Genomic DNA, 20,406 nt, shown 5'->3' on the forward strand with positions numbered 1-20,406 from the left:
CTTTCACACAAGGGACTTCCACTTTTTATATCCAAGTGATGAGGTGCTAAGTGTTGTGCCTCTACTAGAGGGGACGGTATGACAACACACACTATTGCTCAGCTAGACTTGAGATAAGTGGGATTCGAACCCGCGCCGGAACACAAGTCTTTAGACCGCAAGCCATACGCCACCGACTGAGCCACCTCGTCACCTTTCATGGCCAATTATATAACTTTCCAGCTGGCAAGCGATATGATTTTCCTCCTGCTGAAATTGGTGTATGCCTGCTCTCCCTTGACAAGACAGCGTCTGCTTCTTCACTGAAGGAAGCAATGGCCGAAGCTTCCAGGGAATCGAGCTCCTCAATCCAGGTCAGACCAGTATTCTAGGGGCAGTTAACTAAATTCGATCATTAAAGTCCTTTAATGGCAGTATCTTATCAGAGTAGGTGAAGACAATTCAGCTGAAGGATTTTTTAAATCTTTTTTTATTCTCTTTTTATCAAACGAAACCGTTTCTTTACTGAAAGCACAAAGGACTAGGGAAACTGAACACCTATTGATGTTGTATGGGATACTGATCCTGAAGAAAATAATCTTAACATTTTTGCGCAGCAACACTGTGCAGTCCTCTGACAAGAGATGGTGATGGCACCACTCAAATCTCAAATTATGATTGGAAGAGCGTAGCGGCTTCCTGAAAATTAGGATTGAAAAATAAAGAACTGCCCTCATTAATCAGCGCACAGATATCCAAGAATAAATGGGACGGACAACTCATCCTGAGCACCTGATTCGAGACGGAAATATCCAACAGGAATTGTGATCTCACAACCCTTCAGCTTTCCAACAACTTAGATGCGATCTACGCAAAGATACCCTTACAAAGGATGACATAATGTTTTCTGAAAGCATTTTCTGAAAACAGTATACAATCGCACGGATGAGCATAACATCACATTTTCGGTAGTGTGCTTTTGTTTTTAATCTCTTTGATCTGAGGGAGTTACGGGTGGGTGTGGTATTGAAAAGAAAAATGACTTTTCAGCTTTTTCTTGTACAGCATGCCTCTCTTCCAGAGCCCAACATCAGGCACTGACAGGGTGCGACATTACTTCAGACTTGCTTTGATGTGGCATGCAAAATGCCTAAGTAATATGGGTCAGCAAACCAGAGCTCACTGACACATTAACTACTTTAATAATCGTGCTCATGTCCAGCAAGGACTGATGAACAACAAGGTTTATGGGGCAGCCAGCGTCAACGAGGGTAGGCATCATCTCGTCATAACGTGGGAGCAGATCATCAGAAACCACCTTATCTGCTCAAGCGGCGCTGTATCAACATTTCGAAGATGAGTGCTGCTGCAAGCGAGTTTCTACTGGAATCATGACAGCATGGGTCATGATGTGATCCCTGACTTCAGGGAGTGGAGTTGGAGGAAAGATGGCACAGGTACATGGCAATTACTAGTACTATCAGCCACTCTCCGCAATGCCTCAGTACCAAATTTCATTCTTCTGCACCACAGCTGTTTCAAGGCATGCATTGGGAGGTGGAAAACATGGAAATGGAAAAAAAAAGTAATGAAATGAATGAATGAATGAATGAATGAATGAATGAATGAATGAATGAATGAATGATTGAAGGTGAAAATGCACAATGTAGAGCAGGTGTCAGACGAGCCATGGTCAGTACTTTGATATTGCTGCAAACTTAAAGTGGCGAGGGGGGGGGGGGGTGGGGGTTGAGGGCCTATCTGACGGGAGGAGACATTGTCGCAATGCCAGCGTCTCGAAGAAATTATTTTCGCTGTCACAACTAACGCGATTTCCAGGGCGACGTCCGAGACGTCTTCAAACAAAGAGACAAATTATTTGCTTGGAAGTCACGGGGATGTTGGCACGGCTTTTGCAGTCGCAGGGACTTATCAGAGACGTCTTTTCTCAGCGACTTCTCCCTTTCATCGCCATTATGTTATCACGGTCTCCATAAGATGCGGGGACATCTCCAAGATGTTGCAGACAAATTTAGTCCCCACGACATGGCCACAGTGACGGAGACCTCGCAGACGGAAATAGTCTCTGCAAAAATCGAAAACGTTCGATTCTCCTGCGAATCCTGGAGATTGGGCTCGTCTCCAGGAGACGTGCGTCGTAGAGATGTTGCGGAGAGTAGAGTTGCAACCTATAGTCTTCAGACCACCGAGATACTAACTTATAAAGTCTTGTGATATCATACCAATTTGCGTCCAAGCGCTTTGAATAGCATCTTAATAGACCCTAGAAGGTGTCATGAAAGTTGTACTATAGCATATCTAATCTGTACCCTGTTAATGGTGTCACTGTGGCACCTGTGAAATATGCTTGTTCCCTACATGGCGTCACCAGGACCGTCATGTTCTCTGAACGGCATATTTAGCAAATAGCAAATTGATGCCAACCTGATGTACTAAAAACTCTCTTAAACACGACAGATTTTTTCCTTTTTTCTTCCAGATTAGGAGTGATCTTCATAATTATTATTCCATTGAATTCAAATCTGAATTATGAATATCTATTTTGATTGAGGATCCCTGAAATACAACAGAGAAATAAAAACACTTCTCGTGTTAGTGGCAACGTCAAGGACGCCGGTAATATAGAGAGTAGCCCCCCCCCCCTTATTGCTAAACTATTTATATATTATAGGTAGCAATAGGATTCAATTTCTCATATATGCATGTTTTTATTGCATTCCTTGCAGAAGAAGATGAAAATAATAATCCAATAATCAAATCTTGAAAATTCCTTGAAAGGGCATTACCCATAATTCTAACTAGCTCTTTTGGCTGTCATTAAAGCAAATGCAAATATATTGAAATCCGCAAATATAACCAGTCGATGAGGACATTTCCTCTTAGCGCCTGTAATATAAAAATAATTAATGGAATGATTGTGACATGAACTATGATGTTCCGTAGCTTTGGACAGAACATCACTTAAAAGCTTGTGTAGCCATAGTATGACAGGCCATAATTGAAATGATGCAGAAAAAATTACCTTAAGTAATCATTAAAAATGAAATTGAAGGGTTGCCAAGTCTTCAAATTTAATTGAGAAATAAGGATCTGATTAAGATCCCTTAAACCTAATTACTCTCAGAAAGGGGTTCTAATCGTAATTCATGAGTGTATACCTAGTGTTAATCTTAACACGAAAGCAGATACATTGATGTTACTCGTGAGAAAGCCCACCTCTCCCTCTCCCACAGCCCTCAACAACTGCAATTCTATTAGCAGGGCTGGCATTCCTCCTATATTGACTATAGGCAAGCCATTTTCTAAATTACCTATTGCGAATATAATGGTTTAACCCCAAATGACCTTTAGGGAGGCCTTATAAGGAAAAGTTGACATCAGACCATAAAAACAACTTCAGAATCGAACTCCTTGACCCATAAAACCTAAAAAGCTGACTTTTCAAATTATTGTAACACTTAAAAGGTTTTTAATTGTTATACTGGCCTTTAAACGTAGGTGGCAGCCATATCGGATTTTGGAAATATGCCGCCCCTGAGGGCGTCCTTCACAAGAAATACGCCTTTTTTCAGCCGTCGACAACTGCAATGCTATTACTAAGGCTGGCATTCCTGGAATATTGACTATGGGCAAACCATTTTTTCAATAAACTGTTATGAATACAATGGCTTGACCCCTAATTGACCTTAAGGTGACCTTATAATGAAAAATTGACTTCAGAAAAGCAACTTAAGATTCGAATTCCTTGACCCACAAAACCTCCTAACCTGACTGTTTAAATGATTGTAACCCTTAAATGTTTTCAAATGCAAGTAACCTTTAAACCTATATTGTGGCTATATTGGATTTTGCCAATATGGCCGCCCCAGAGGGCGCCCTTCTTGGCGCCCATCAAAAATCGAAATAGTATGGTTTGGGCTACATGTGTGCCAAATTTTGGTGCTTTTGGAAAAATTTGAACCAAAAATCCCTGGCGCCCCCCACTAGTTACAAGGTACATGTATGTAACTACATATCCTTTCGGAATATGTAGGAACCCTAATAAAAAGAAGGGGTCCCCGCTCATTTTCAGGAGCTATGGCGAAAAGTTTCATGTCATTAGATATTGATATGAGATATGTTAACTGAAATGTTCATGTTAACTGGTCATGTCATTGCTGAGATATTTTGTTCACTTTCGTCAATAAGGAAGAAGAATAAAAAGGAAGATTCAATACATACAAACAAAATAGGTGCTACGCTGTTAGCGTATCACCTAAAACAAAACAAAAAAAGACAGCATCCTGCAGGATTCGAACGTGGGTTCTCTGGTACACCTTCAGTTACATGGTAAGCGTTCAATTTGATATGTCTTTCCTCTTTAAAGTCAGTCACTGGTGATCGAGCATAATACATGTTTGACACGTTTCATTGGAAGCTAGAGGCCCTGTCACACCTTTCTTGGTAAGCTGCGCGGACTTGTTGCAAGTAGGGATTTTCCAGCACACAGGATGATTTTCTGCCGGCTGACAAGGATGCTGGCGATTTCCGTACTTACGTTTTACCTGCTACCTGTGTGTATTCAGTGTTGTCCGTGTGACCTGCATGACAGCTTCGAAACCGATTTTCGGTTTTAATACGAGAGACATACGGGGACTGCGAGGTACCTGCATGGGGGTGACCTGCGAGGTGCTGCCGCTATTAAGGACCCCCTACTGGTGTTCTGCGTGTACCTCTGCGGGTCATCCCCCCGCAACTCAAACGGAACAAATTTTTGAGCATGCCCAAGGCCTTGTCAAACCGTGTTTGGGGAAGCCTTGCGGGTTGACTTGCGGATGCAGGCAAGATAACGCGAAACTCGCCCAAATCCTTGTCCGACAGCAAAGACTGTCCTGCGTGCTGGAAAATCCCCACATGCAACAAGCCCCTCGTAGCTTTCTCAGAAAGGTGTGACAGCGTCTAAAGGCCGTGTCACACCTTTTCCGGGCAAGCCTTGCGTGCGACTTGCGAGGAACAATATTTACTATCCGGAGGCCCCCGCAGATGACCCGCACATGACAGTACCTAATACGTATCTCACCCGTAGTCGCCCGGAGGTGCGTACGCAAATCCTTTTTACCCGTAACATGTTTATGCCATGTCACACCTTTCCGGGCAAGCTACGCTGGCTTGTTGCGTGTGGGGACTTTCCAGCTTACCGGACAATTTCTGAGGGCGGACAAGGATTTGGGCGCGGTTTGCATATTATATTTGCTGGATGCGTTCTACTTAAGTTCTACTTGCGGGTATTCTGTGTGACCTGCGTGCCAGTTGCGTGGGAGCTGCCAACTCAGTGAAGGAATTCCTCTGAAGAAATTGCAGAAGTACCACAGAATGTTATCATCTTGGCCACATACGGGGACTGCGAAGTACCTGCGTGGTGTGGCCTGCGAGGTGTGCAACTCCGAGTGACTACGGGCGAGATACGTGCTACATAGGTACTGTCACGTGCTGGTCATCTGTGGGGACCTGCAGGTAGCAAAAAAAAAAAAAATGTTCTTTGCACGTTGCACATAACTCTTGCCCGGAAGCGCTTTTTTTTTTTTTTTTTTTTTTTTTTTTTTAGACGGTACAGATTGGGGCAGGGCCTTTATAAAGGGGAGTTAAAGCACGATGCAATCACTTGTGCATTAGTGCTATCATTGATTTGAGAGGTGAAATTGAGGTATGCCTGTTATGTGTGGTATTATAGGTTTTCCAAGTCAAATATCCGCAATATCAGATCAAGCGTCACATTAGGTAATTCAAATATCAATAGGGAAATCAAATGTCCACTTAGCAAACCAATATCCTGTAAGGTAAGTAAGATGTCCATATAGCCATGTCAAATATCCACACAATGTAAATTTTCGTGTCACCTCAGGTCAATGAGAGTATATCAAGACATTCATAGGTGATTCAGATGCCAGGTAAGTAATTTTGACATCAGTCGCTCCAAAACACAGCAAAGAGAATTATCTTTCTCAAGAATATGAAATCCTGATGAATATTATCAGGTGCAGACAACTGCGTTTTCATTCACAGACAATGTGTCATGACTTTATTAAAACAAAGCGAGTCTCGCTCATTTTTTTCTTTTTCTGAAGAACACGGTTTTTATCTTTATCCAGGGAATTCAAAAGAGCGATGATACATAAATATAGAAATTTGAAACTCGAGAAGCAATTTTGCATTTGCGGTAAAATGGCAGCAAAATATCTATGAACTGCAAGAAAATGAACAAAAGAAGTATCACATATTCATGGTGTGAAGCAAAAGAGTGAAGAATCATTATCACAAAGAGTGACGTCCTATTTTTTATTCTGACCAAAGAAGTAAATAGTCCGACCTTGGAAAATCATATGCTTAAAAAATAAAGATATTCGATGAAATTCCTATAATATAATAAGATTCACAAATATATTTTTTTTTCGGTTATTATTTGTATGTGTGCAAAGATTTCAATAAATTTCATATTTCTTTTTACCGTAGTCGGGCATTTGATGTTGTTTGCTCTGCAGGCACAAGAACATAAAATTGTAGGCTATCTGAATCAAATTCATTAGCGAAGCAAGTATATTCATTCCAATGCCATTAGGGAAATCAAATGTCCAAATAGGTATATAAGCAGTCCATAGTCAAGTCAAATGTCCACACAAAAGAAATTCTTTCGTCATCTCAGGTCAATGAGAGTATCATGTCGGTCATAGGGAATTCAAATGTTACATAGGTAATTCAAATATCCTTTGACTCGAAAACACGATGATAAGTATTGCCTATGGAGACTATGCCAACATTATGCAACACAATTAAAGTGACATCACCGAAATAACTTCGTTTCTCTTACTGATTCTCAATTTCCTATCTAAAAAACAAGAAAACAAAACTGTTTTTTTTTTTCAGGTAATACAAAAGCAGGACCTTCAAAATGAATGGCAAGGTATGCATTGTACCACTTTTTAACCGAAAAAAAAAGGAAAAAGGAGAGAGAAAAATGGGGAAGAGAAATGAGAGGATGGAGGGAGAAGAAAAGAGTTAGAAAAAAAAACAAGAAGATAAAAATGGTAATAAATGAACATTTGAACTGCCTATATATATAGGCAGTTCAAATGTCCATGTAGGTATGGAATGTCCATGTAGCACATGTCAAATATCAGACTAGGCAGTTTATATGCCGCATAGCCAAATAAGTATCCAAATGACTGGAGCAATGTCCCATAAGGGAGATCGAATATGAAATAGTGATTTCAAATGTCCATAGTCTTAAAAACTGCTTATTTAAACCATATAAATAATCGTAACCTTACATGCATAAACGCATTCCTCAGTAAGTAGTCTTTCATGTACTTGCTACATACACAAACACTGGTCCATACGGTGTCAAGATAAAAACATATTATTATTGAAACTTTTTAAAAAAATGCATACAAACAAAATCAGTAGGGCTAAACTAACATTGATCTCATGATAGCATTATTATTATTAATTTATTATTTCATACGAAAGAATGAAGATTTCTGGCATGAGACTTTTATTGTCTAAAACATAAAGGAACTCATTTTCTTCAGTGTCTTATTTCACTTTTTTTGGTGATATTTTGCATCATCCCATACATAGAAAGAAATAGTTCATATATATACAGAACGGCCATTCTTGTATTCCCCTAATACGATTGTGCTGTAGCTCAGATACAAATAATGTAAACCTGTCATTTTGATGACAATTCTTAAGTTTCGGTTTTCTAAAGAACGTTTCCTGTCCGGTTTGTCGGACGGAATTTGAAAGTTGGACGGTTTCATTTGGGGCTATAACCAATTATCATTTATCACCATTTCTATCTTTTTGGGTTTTTTTTTTTCTAACTCTTTTCTTCTCCCTCCATCCTCATTTCTCTTCCCCATTTTTCTCTCTCCCTTTTTCTTTTTTTTTTCGGTTAAAAAGTGGTACAATGCATACCTTGCCATTCATTTTGAAGGTCCTGCTTTTGTATTACCTGAAAAAAAAAAATTGTTTTCTTGTTTTTTAGATAGGAAATTGAGAATCAACAAGAGAAACGAAGTTATTTCGGTGATGTCACCTTAATTGTGTTGCATAATGTTGGCATAGGCTCCATAGGCAATACTTATCATCGTGTTTTCGAGTCAAAGGATATTTGAATTACCTATGTAACATTTGAATTCCCTATGACCGACATGATACTCTCATTGACCTGAGATGACGAAAGAATTTCTTTTGTGTGGACATTTGACTCGCGTATGGACTGCTTATATACCTATTTGGACATTTGATTTCCCTAATGGCATTGGAATGACTATATCATACTTGCTTCGCTAATGAATTTGATTCAGATAGCCTACAATTTTATGTTCTTGTGCCTGCAGAGCAAACATCAAATGCCAGACTACGGTAAAAAGAAATATGAAATTTATTGAAATCTTTGCACACATACAAATAATAACCGAAAAAGAAAATATATTTGTGAATCTTATTATATTATAGGAATTTCATCGAATATCTTTATTTTCTAAGCATATGATTTTCCAAGGTCGGACTATTTACTTCTTTGGTCAGAATAAAAAATAGGACGTCACTCTTTGTGATAATGATTCTTAACTCTTTTGCTTCACACCATGAATATGTGATACTTCTTTTGTTCATTTTCTTGCAGTTCATAGATATTTTGCTGCCATTTTACTGCAAATGCAAAATTGCTTCTCGAGTTTCAAATTTCTGTATTTATGTATCATCACTCTTTTGAATTCCCTGGATAAAGATAAAAACCGTGTTCTTCAGAAAAAGAAAAAAAAAATGAGCGAGACTCGCTTTGTTTTAATAAAGTCATGACAGATTGCCTGTGAATGAAAACGCAGTTGTCTGCACCTGATAATATTCATCAGGATTTCATATTCTTGAGAAAGATAATTCTCTTTGCTGTGTTTTGGAGCAACTGATGTCAAAATTACTTACCTGGCATCTGAATCACATATGAATGTCGTGATATGCTCTCATTGACCTGAGGTGACACGAAAATTTACATTGTGTGGATATTTGACATGGCTATATGGACATCTTACTTACCTTACAGGATATTGGTTTGCTAAGTGGACATTTGATTTCCCTATTGACATTATTTTGAATTACCTAATGTGACGCTTGATCTGATATTGCGGATATTTGACCTGGAAAACCTATGTTATGGTATTATTGCTTTTGAATTAATGTGGCAATACTTAGTACTGCTTTAATTTTTAACTGTATTTTTGAAAATGTGTCGATCATGGGCGACCGTTATGTTTTATCCTTCACGGATATAAATTACGTTCCACATGCTTGGTTCGTGGAGGTGTTAAAGCTAGATAGTTAAAGGCGATGTCTCTGTCGCCAAAGACGTAGTTTGGACCCATGCATGTTCGAACCCCAAGGGATGAAAGCAAAAAAATTTTTACATTTTTTTTTTTTAAATTGAGGTAATGACTGTAACAGTCATCGGTAAATGTTTAATACATTATTAGTCATGACGTTGGTGACAAGTATTGTCATTTTATTATTTCTGTCAGTTTTAGGCAATGCCGTTGTAAATACTAAAATTTATGTCCCCAACAGCTATAATGAGAATGCATTCTTTTCTTCGTTAGTGGTGTTGAATATAAGAATATAAGAAAAAGTTCTGGATATTTCGTTCGCGAGCGGAACGATACTCAGAATATCTTCCTTTGTATTTTGCTTTCTAGATCTGGAGTCTCCAAACATCTCTTGTCCCACCGACATCACACAGTCAACAGACACAGGATTGTGTAGTGCTAATGTCACGTGGTCAGATCCCTACGTAACCGATGACTCTGGGGTCTTTACTATTACCTCTACTTCTTCGTCGGGAAGTATGTTTCCAGTCGGGAATACCACAGTATCTATTACAGCTGAAGATTCGAGCGGGAATGAAGCAACGTGCAATTTTACTATCACAGTTGTGGGTAAATATGGATTAATACCTATTCATTACTTTTAATAAGAATATATGTTTCATCTTTCAAGGATAAACTACTTTCACTCCTGCTGACATTTCGCCCAACCCGCTTTGCAGAGTGCTTAAGATGCATGCATACTACTAAAAATGAAAAATTTAGTTCATAGTGATTATGATATAGTGTGAAAATAAAAGGGAGTAATGACAACGTGTAAGTTATGATATAGGGTGAAGATAATAGGGGGAAATGAAAGGGTGATTTCTTTTTCATTTATTTACTTCGGTTGTAGGTAGGGTGTCCGGAAATATTTATGTGGTAAGATAAAGATGTCAATATAGCTATAGTGTATATATTTTACAAAAAAACACACTTCACCCCAGAAACAGAACAAGATTGCAAAGATCAGCGGGGATCGCCTGGGATTTTGTTTTTCTCTCATGGAAATTTGAATAGTCGCGGTACGTGTGTTTTGTTTCGTAGTTTGGAGCAAAAAGAAGTAAAACAAAAGATGTATCATAAGGACGGTGGATTTGTTTTACTAGATATATCTGTATTAGACACTATCATCACTAGTTTATGACCCGGGATTTTTTGATAATAATTCATTATTGTGCATTTGGAACGATTCGGATGTCAGTCAATAAAATGGGGAGGGGATTTTAACTGTGTATTGGATGTTAATACTGATAGGAAAGGTTGGCGTTCATGCCGTCAATGTTATATATAAAGTATTATGCAAGAATTATCATTAATTGACATATATCATGGAGATTTTAAGAATCCTTTGAAATTTAGATATATATGGCGGTCAACATTTGTGCATTGCACAAATTTAGTTTCTCAAGTGAAATGTTGTGACATATTACCAGGATATAAAACTAATCATTGTGCTATTATTTGTTATATTAAAGTGAATAATGCAGCAAGGGGTCGGAGATTTTGGAAGTTTAATGTGTCTCTATTGCAAGATGAAACATTAGAGACATAATATACTTTTCTGATTCGAGAACATATACAAATGATAAAAAATAACTGTTTGCAAGAAATGAATCCAAATATATTTTGGGATTATCTAAAATGTCATTTAAGATCAATTGCTATTGAGTATTCCTTTCAGAAATCTAGGGAAAGACGTAATCATGAAAATATTTATTAAATAGACTGAAGAATTTAGATTGATCGAGATTCTGATGTTCAAAGACAAAATGATGACTGTAAACAAGAGCTAGAACATTTTATGAATTTGAAAAAAAAAAGGTTATACTGTACGTTCAAGGGCTAAGTGGGTTGAATATGGAGAACGAAATTCAAAATATTTTATTAATTTAGAAAAAAAAAAATCAGCGTTTAAAGACTATAAGAATTTTGTCTACTGAGGATGGTGTGATTTTGAATTCCATAAAAGATATACCTAATGATGAAAAAAAAATGAATCATTTTTTGAAAAGTTATATGCCACTTAAAACCCTCTCATTGTTGATTTAATTCTTTATATGCCATGTTCGCACGTCCCACTCAGTCGACGGCGTGCCAACTTCGCATATTCCGCTCAAACCCACTAATCTGCTTAAAATAATCAATAAATCGCCTAATCCCGCGGTACAATGAAAGCTTTTGTCGCGCTTTTGTTCCTTTTACATACAGCTTGCAAATTCCGAGTTTCTCTTATTACGGTTCCATGTGCAAAAATCGTGCCTTTACAGTAATGTAACAACTGGTCATTAAAAAAATAAGTAAAAATAGATTTGTCATACAATTCATATCAAAGCAAAGCGTGGCATTCCTCTTCAACTTTGCTCACTATTATGTCCAGTTTAACAGAAATTTGCAGAAGATATATAAATTGGAAAAACAGAATTCTTTCTCAAAGAATGGCTACCTTCGTGTCTCAGAATAAGGTGGCACACGGGGGGTTTCCACCATGGCAAATACAGAGTTAAATGGATTGGCATCACCAAATCAAAATGATTTAACCCCTAAATTATCAAATGATTCGCAATTAAAATGCGAAGTTACAATTTCTTTTCAGGAATGTGTTGATGCACTTAAAACTATGCACAATAATAAGACCCCTGAAACTATGGGACTGATGGTTTTCCTTCTGAAGTTTTTTTTTTTGTTTTGTTTTTTATTCAGGACCTCAGTCATTGTTTAATTCATTTTTTCATTATTCTTTTGTTCATAAGAAAGTAACACTTGACCGAAGGAGAAGCGTTGTGAATCTCATTCCTAAAAAGAATAAATAAATAAAGATTTATTACATTTAAAGAATTGGCGACTGATATCAATTTTGAATACAGATTATACAATTATTGCGCAATCTGTCGCTCTTCGCCTTAAAAAGGTTTTACCAGGGAACAAATCATGACCAAACTGGCTTTCTTCCAGGGAGATGAATTGGAGAAAATATTCGATAAACACTTGAAATGATTGCTTATACAAATAAGAATACTACTGGGTTTATGTTTGTGACAGATTTCAAACATTCATTTTTTTTTTTTTTTTTTGGGGGGGGGGACAAGAGTCTTTAACATGGATTGAAATATTATACACAGATGTAATGGCTTGCATTTCAGATAACGGCCACGCTTCTGAATTCTTTCAGTTACAACGTGATGTTCGTCAAGGGTGCCGTTTAAGTACGTTACTACCATAATGTGCAGAAAAACTTTGGCTGCACCCCCTAACTCGGCAGGTACCTGTAACCCAAAACTCATTAACGACACCTCTCTGCTGATCTATTGACGCAATTGACTCTGCTGTCTTCAATCCTCCAAACTGATGTGAAAAAGACAGCGTAATTTCACAGTTGTTTAGATTACAACAGTGCAGAATGAAATCAATGCGACATTTATCCGCACAGCGGATGAAGAGTTCAGATTTTTTTATCACAAAAATAATTTCGGAAGTGGGTCTCTGGTAAAGGTGTCATACCATCCCTATTGGAAAGAACACAGTGTCAAACAGTGGGCTGCATGTCGCTGTCATAATTCATGAACACTTAGGAGTCGTAGGCCTACACTTTTTGGAGTTTTCAGCCCCAACCTTGTGCCCAACTTTATCGGGCGGTGGACATCTACACCGTGTGGATAGAATACGTATTCTCTATAACCCTAAAGAACAACTCCTGCCATGTCTGGTTGCAATGGAACCATTGATGGGTTTCAGCTAGAAAAGAAACAAATATGTCAACTTAGTCAAAGGGATGACCAATAGTGCATGAGAGATGACACTCAAAGTGTGATGGGTGATGTACGAACCACAAGATTCATTATAGGCCCTGTGTTAGTTGCTGGTGTTGTTGCAGCCAAGTCCAGTGGTCTTTCATTGCACAGGTCGCCGGTGTGGCAAGTGCAGACATGACAATCAATTCCCTTGAAGGTCAGTCCAATAGCCTCCAGAGAGCTTAACCCTATAAAGCCCAAGCTATTTTGACCCCCTATATAACTTCTTTATTATATGATGTATGACCGTCATATTTAGCACATGGGTAGGGCAACTCATACTGTACATGACCCAACACTTGAAATTTCTCAAGGTCATCCACTGAGGGCGCTATTCACCAAAATATACAGAAATACATAGGAAATACGCTAAAATAATGTTTTTTTCTTTTTATTTCTTTATCCCAAGGATATCTATGTTTTTATTTTATATCAATCATTTTCATATTTACTACAAAGGAAAAGCAAGTCAACCTTCACTATTTGTTATGGTTGAAGTTTCTCAAGGTCAACATTTTTATAGGGGCGCTATTCATTACAATATACAGAAATATTTAAAACCTATGATGTATTGCTCGGAATGGATACATATATTGGTATCATATTTCATATTTCCAAAATATTGAAATTTTGAGTTTGCAGATTGATAATATGATAAACAAATGATATTACAGGCAACGCTTGTGTGAAGATAACACAAAATAAAAGGGTAGTCTTTGGAAAATGCTGTATTTTCGATTATTTCTATTGTATCTATTGTTTAATGCGTATGACATATAGAAAATAAAGGAAATAATAAGAAGGCCATTTCAGGGTAATTCACAACCATAATTACTTCACCCTTTGGTCCTTCAGCAAATTACAGCCAAGAAAACCCCCACTTCATCCATTATTATTATTGTTAAATGAAATTGGAACAGAAAATCGTGCACAATCTGACGAACATGGTTGTCAGTTTACGGTTGCTATGGCAACCAGCAATATCGGACATAGCTAAACTATACATCAAAATGTGCGCAATAAGATTTTACGTAAAGTTACCAAATTTGGTTGAAATCGGGTTAAGGGTGTAGGAGTGGCAAACGAAAATATGGTAGGGGGCACAATGTGCCCCACCCCCTTGGGCTTTATAGGGTTAAGGGTGGGATTTCACGGAGCACGCGAACGATTTGCGAAGGACGCGAATGGCAAAATCCAGCATTCGCATTTTGGTCTGCAAAAGATCGCCAAACGAACGTGAGGGTTCGGAAGGGTCGTCAATATTGTTCGCGAATGTCGTTTTTACTTCGGCGAGAATTTCAAAAAAATTTGAAATTTTCTGCGAATCTTTTCCGCACACTTGGTCGTGATTTGCTCGTGAATTGTTCTCGAAAGTGTCTTTAAAGCCTCGTCATATGCGTAAGACTTTCGCAAGACACGCGTGATGTTCGCAAAATGTTCGTGAAACCCCAAACAGACTCCGAAACTTTGGAGAATGTCTCGCGTATGTTACGCGAAATCTGCGAAGTTTTTGCAATCATTTTACGACGTAATCGCAAACTGTTCGCGTACCTTTTGAGACATTCTCGCGAACGTTTAGCGCACGTTTGGGGGATGTATGACCTATACGTTTTCTACAAATAAAAATCGTAGCATACACCTAAACATCAAACAATTATTATTAACAACAATAGTACCAAAAGAAATTAAAGACTAGCAAAGAGAAAGAAATGTTTGAAATACAAAAAAAAAATCGCAGAATACAGTTAAAATTAATCTAAAGTATGTAAAATTTCATTTGAAGTATAAAGATTATGTGTGGGAGGAACTGCAAAAAAAAAAAAAAAGATCATATGCTTTACTAGTGGAGATACGTCCCAAGAAAAAAAAATGTAGGCAAGCACACAATAGAAAAATGAGAGAAAAAGAAAGGAGAAATAGAGGAAAGAAAAAAATTCAACTCAAGACAGCTTCCACCTCTCCTTGGGTACATTTTCTCCCATGATTATTGAACATTTTTTGTTGTTCGCATTTTCGTCGCGTGTTCTTCGTGTACGTAACATGCTGTACTTTAGCAATGATACACACGACATTCGCACATACGTCGTGAAAACTTCCCACAAATTGCGCAAGAATAGTTTTCGGCTTCATTGTCGGAAAACATTCGGAGAAAAACTTTTCCGAATGTTGGATTTTGTCATTCGCGTCCTTCGCAAATCGTTCGCGTGCTCCGTGAAATCCCACCCTTAAGGGGCCACTAATTTCATCTAGCGCCCCAACCAAGTCAGATGAAGTGAGACACATGTTGGGAGGCATACCCTCATCGCCGCACCCTCTCTCCATTTGAGTAACGGTCACATTATACAAATAATGACTGCTATGAGGGGCACAGTTAAAATTATGGGCCCGAGGTGATGTGAAAACCGTAACTATACCCGAAGCGAAGCTTAGGGCATGGTTATGGTTTTCACATCACCGAGGGCCTACATGATTTTAACTGTGCCCCGAATATCAAGCAGTCATAATTTGTGAAGATGTGACCCTGCACCTCAAAACAAACAAAAAGTCGCCAGACATGAATTTTTAGTTAAGACCATATTCTGAAAGAGCAGACTTTAAGCTTTAAAATGATGTATAACTCAAATCAAATGGACTCTCCTAACCTATCTAAATATTGGAAAGAAAGCACAAACTCAGGAAAAGTGTGAACTGAGAAAAGAGGCTCTGAAGTACAGTGTCTATTCAAGCGCTTAATCTTTACCAAACCGTGCTGGCTGTGCGATGAATGGGACAAAAAACAGGAAGTAAACCACCAGAGTAACAACAATGAAGGGATTATCAGATTAAACTGAAATTACGCATGCCTCATTAACACATTCTGTCCATAATTAATGCCAACTTTCAAAGCAGTTAGCACTATCTTTTCAAAAGTTATTAGAGTTGAAAGTGAAGAGTGTGGACAAGGTTTTTCAGAAATGAAAAAGGGATTCTAAAGACACACCTAATCACACTATTCTACCAAAAATGTTCGAGATAAACTGCTAAAAAAAAAAAACACACTTTCCTGCCCGTTTTATGATACCAAATTTTAGCATAATGTAAAAGAAGACTCGCTCTTTCAGAAAATATGAAAAAGTCAAGTTCGGCTAGATTGACCCATTTCACTTATTTTCAGTCCTCACGCAAAATCAGTGTGTGCGACTTTATGTTCGTTTTGAGGTGCACGGTCACATATACCGAAAATATAGATTCCGAAATATAGATACCGAAAATATAGATTCTAGTCTCTTTTACAGCACTTGTAAGTTGTAATCAATGCTGATCGACAGCGCGGCGGTCGTACGTACATGTATCATTGGTGCGTTGTACATAGGTTTGGAGACAGTCGCGACCCCGTACACATAGATCGCTCATATAATGTGCGTACATGTGATCATCTATGTGTACACAGTGTATGTCAGCGTGTCAGTGTATCAGTGCCCCTCATAGTCAGCGTGTCAGTGTATGTCAGCGTGTATGTACAGTCACAGTTAGTACATAGGTTTGGAGACAGTCGCGACTCCGTACACATAGATCGCTCATAATGTACGCACCAATGATACGACCGCCGCGCATTCGATCAGCGTGCTGTAAAACAGACTAGCGGACTGGTTTGGAGACAGTCGCAACCCCCGTACACTGTACACACAAGTACACACAAGATCACTCATGTACGCACCAAACAATACGACCGCCGCGCTGTCGATCAGCGTTGATTACGAGTGCTGTAAAAGAGACTAGAATCTATATATATCGGTATCTATGTTTCGGAATCTATATTTTCGGTATATAAAACAAATAATTACTGCTTGATATTCGGGGAACAGTTAAAATATTATATAGGCCCTCGGTGATGTGAACACCATAACCATAATGCCCTCAGCTTCGCTTCGGGCATGGTTACGGTTTTCACATCACCTTGGGCCCATAATTTTAACTGTGCCCCTCATAGCAGTCATTATTTCTATACTATGAACGTACCCAACATATCCACAAAAAAAAAAAGATGTAGTAAGAATATACAGTTAAGATACCCATAGTACCGCTGCAATCTAATAGGTAGCTCGATCCTGTGTCATTGAGTGAGGGGGGTATTTCATGAAGCGTTTGGTCAGATTTTTTTTTTTCGCACGGACAGATTTCATCTGATTGACTGAAAGCAAGATCGAAGCACTCTTTTTTATTAGAAAAGAAAGCAATAAGAATATGCTCCCAATCCAACTATTTTGATCATACCACTCCCATTTTCAAAGAAAAGAATTACATTTTTACACTGTATGTTTAAGTATGTCACACACCTACTTCCTTTTTCATTTGAAGCATTCTTTACCTACAGTACTGATATCCATTCTTACCCCACACGCCACTCATCCGACTTTCATCTCAATAATCCTAGATCTCTGTTTCAATAGATCATAAATTACTTGGACACCATGGTCCTGACGTAGGGAACTTATCACCTGTCGCACTTAAAGTATGGTGAACGAGACATTGAAATCAATAGAATCATATAAAAGAAGGTGTCAAAGCAGAGGGAAATGTCTCCTAGAACAGATTTTAAATGTGACTTATTAAAAGATAATTCGCGCCACTGAGAAATCGTGAGTTAAAGCTGCCTGATTTGCTTCACCGATATTCGCTCCGGAACAGCCGTCTTTTTCGAGCCCTAAAATATGCCGTCACGAATGAACGAAACCCTTTGTACGAGTGCAGCGGGACATCGAGATCACCATTCATAAAGCACGTATTTCTTGGTGAGCGGATGCAATATCTGGCCTGTCTTTAGTCGCATCTGCTTTCTCGGCTGAGACATTAAAACGTCCAATTTTTACCTTATATTGTACGGACAGACTTTGAGTTTGACATCGAGAGTGAATTGAGTGATGACAGTGACAATGACACTGATAGTGACAGTGGCAAAGTCGGGATGGTAGAAGAAGCGAGGGAGAGGCAACGGACCCCACTGTGTGGACGGAGTGCGTCCGGGTTGTTGTGTTTTGTTATGGTGCGCCAAAAGGAACCTATGAAGAAAGAAAAGAAACCTATGGGAAAAACGTTGGGTAAGGCCGCGCTTTTAATTCAAACCTTTCAATATTTTGTCGTAGTGGCGCTCTGCTTGTAAACAAGCGTAATCGTTCGGGCAAAGGCCTTTGCCGGAGGAAAAATCCTTTGCAGGACAAAACCACCTTTAACTATACTAGCTTTCGACGTTTAGGGGGTTAATATCCTGAATAGCGAAATAGTATGGGCAGAGGGTTTGGAAGCCAGACTAAAATTGGCCGCGCAATTGGCCCAGTTTGCGTTTACACTGAGAAAAGGCCGGGCTCGGCCGCGGTCGAGACCTCCTCCAGAGCGAGGCCAAATGCGAGGTCAATTTTGGCCCCGCATTTGGCCTTTTGTGCGTTTACACTGAAGCGGGGTTGGGCCGAGCCCACCCTCAATTGCGAGGCCGGGCCGCGCAATTTTGTCCGTTTACACTGCCGGGCTCGGCCGCGCTTTTAATTCAAACCTTTCCATATTTTGTCGTAGTGGCGCTCTGCTTGTAAACAAATGTAATTTGGTATTGACTGGTTTTCAGACTCTTTGCCAACTGAATTCCGTGGCGACGAAGTCGCCGTTCAGGCAAAGGCCTTTGCTGAAGGAAAAAAAAAATCCTTTGCAGGACAATACCTCCTTAAATTATACTAGCTTTCGACGTTGAGGGGGTTAATATCCTGAATAGCGAAATAGTACAGGCAGAGGGTTTGGAAGCCAGACTAAAACTGGCCGCGCATTTGGCCCAGTTTGCGTTTACACTGAGAAAAGGCCGGGCTCGGCCGCGGCTTGACCACGGCCGAGACCACCTCCAGAGCGAGGCCAATTTTGACCTCACATTTTGGCCTTTTGCGCGTTTACACTGAAATGAAGGCCGCCTCGGCGATGATGTTACTTTGTATTGACAATGTTTAAAAAATATCCCTTTTTAAAGAGTGAAAACTGTGCACAAAGGTTAATAGGAAATAAAAATTGAGGCAATAAAGTTATCTCTTCTGATCTCAGCTAATGATATTTTATTTATCTTTGTTTCCCTCTGTTACGTAAACAAGCGAATTGATGATTCTATCAATATTACAGGTATAGAGCGTCATAAGAAGAATATTGAGAAATCCCACGGAAAATACGCAAACTTACGCAGTGGGTGGTGCATAGAAGTTGTGATGTTCATAAACTTGCAGCTCCTAGACTGAGGACAGCTAAAGGAGTTTGGCGATGGGAAATCCACACAAGGTTGGCCGACTCCGTTAAATCCAGTGAATCCTGGCATATTTGGCCTTATATCTCTGCACTGTGAGCATGTGATGCCACTTTCTGTCGTAATAACTATTGACGAAGAAAGAAAGGGGACATTAAACTACATGACATTTATACATCGATACCTAGGACAATAAACAGAAGTAATGGAAAAGAACTTAACACTCAGAGAAGGGAGATTTCGAACACACCTTGTGGACTATTCTTAGAAAGATAGTGTACGTGTATTTGAAAGCCAATGTACAATTTGAAATAAGTACATGTACTGACGATGCACAATTTTGAAAAATGGGCATGAAGGCGTTTATGATTTTGCAGAGTGGGGAAGACGGAAATGATTTTGTGGTTGCTTTCTACAATCACTTTAAGTTAACACTTAACACTCCTAAAAAGTGTGAACTGTCAATGTTTAGTGAGTAAGACAAATTGTCCACTCTGCGTGACATCGTTATCGAACAGCTTTCCGTTTGCTTTGTATACAAAGTTGCAACAATTGTCCCTTTTATTAATACTAGGGAACAGATGAAAGTGATTTGCTCAGGGAAAGCTCCCCCAACCCTCTCCTAAAAGAAAAGTACTCTTGTTTCAGACCTAGAGAGATCTGAAAAAAAAAATCAATTCATTTCAATTCATTTTATTTTCATACTTCTCATTTATAAATATTACAACAGATATAGACAAGTTATTTTACCTTGTAAGCAATGTGCAGAAAACAAACAATATACATAGTGATAACACGTTTTGGAATTATAACTGGTCAAAATCGAAATAGGGTTGAACAAAGAGAAATACGATGGGACCTACATGAAAGCTAGCTTTCAGAAAATAAGAAAAACATTAAAATTCTTTTTTGTGTGTTTAAACCAAATAGAGCGTTGCAGTTCAACACCTATTCACCACAGAGCTGCCAA

General features: G+C 38.7%; 1 protein-coding gene across 1 annotated transcript in view; it reads left to right on the forward strand.

Moving 5' to 3' along the window:
• The window catches only part of LOC140240514 (uncharacterized), a 56,395-nt gene that overhangs the window by 24,188 nt on the left and 11,801 nt on the right, over positions 1–20,406 (forward strand). The window contains exon 2 of the mRNA XM_072320280.1: positions 9,729–9,968. Within this exon, the coding sequence (XP_072176381.1) occupies positions 9,729–9,968 (240 nt within the window). The remainder of the gene's footprint in view (positions 1–9,728; positions 9,969–20,406) is intronic.

This window comes from Diadema setosum, chromosome 17, assembly GCF_964275005.1.
Source record: "Diadema setosum chromosome 17, eeDiaSeto1, whole genome shotgun sequence".
NCBI classification, from domain to species: domain Eukaryota; kingdom Metazoa; phylum Echinodermata; class Echinoidea; order Diadematoida; family Diadematidae; genus Diadema; species Diadema setosum.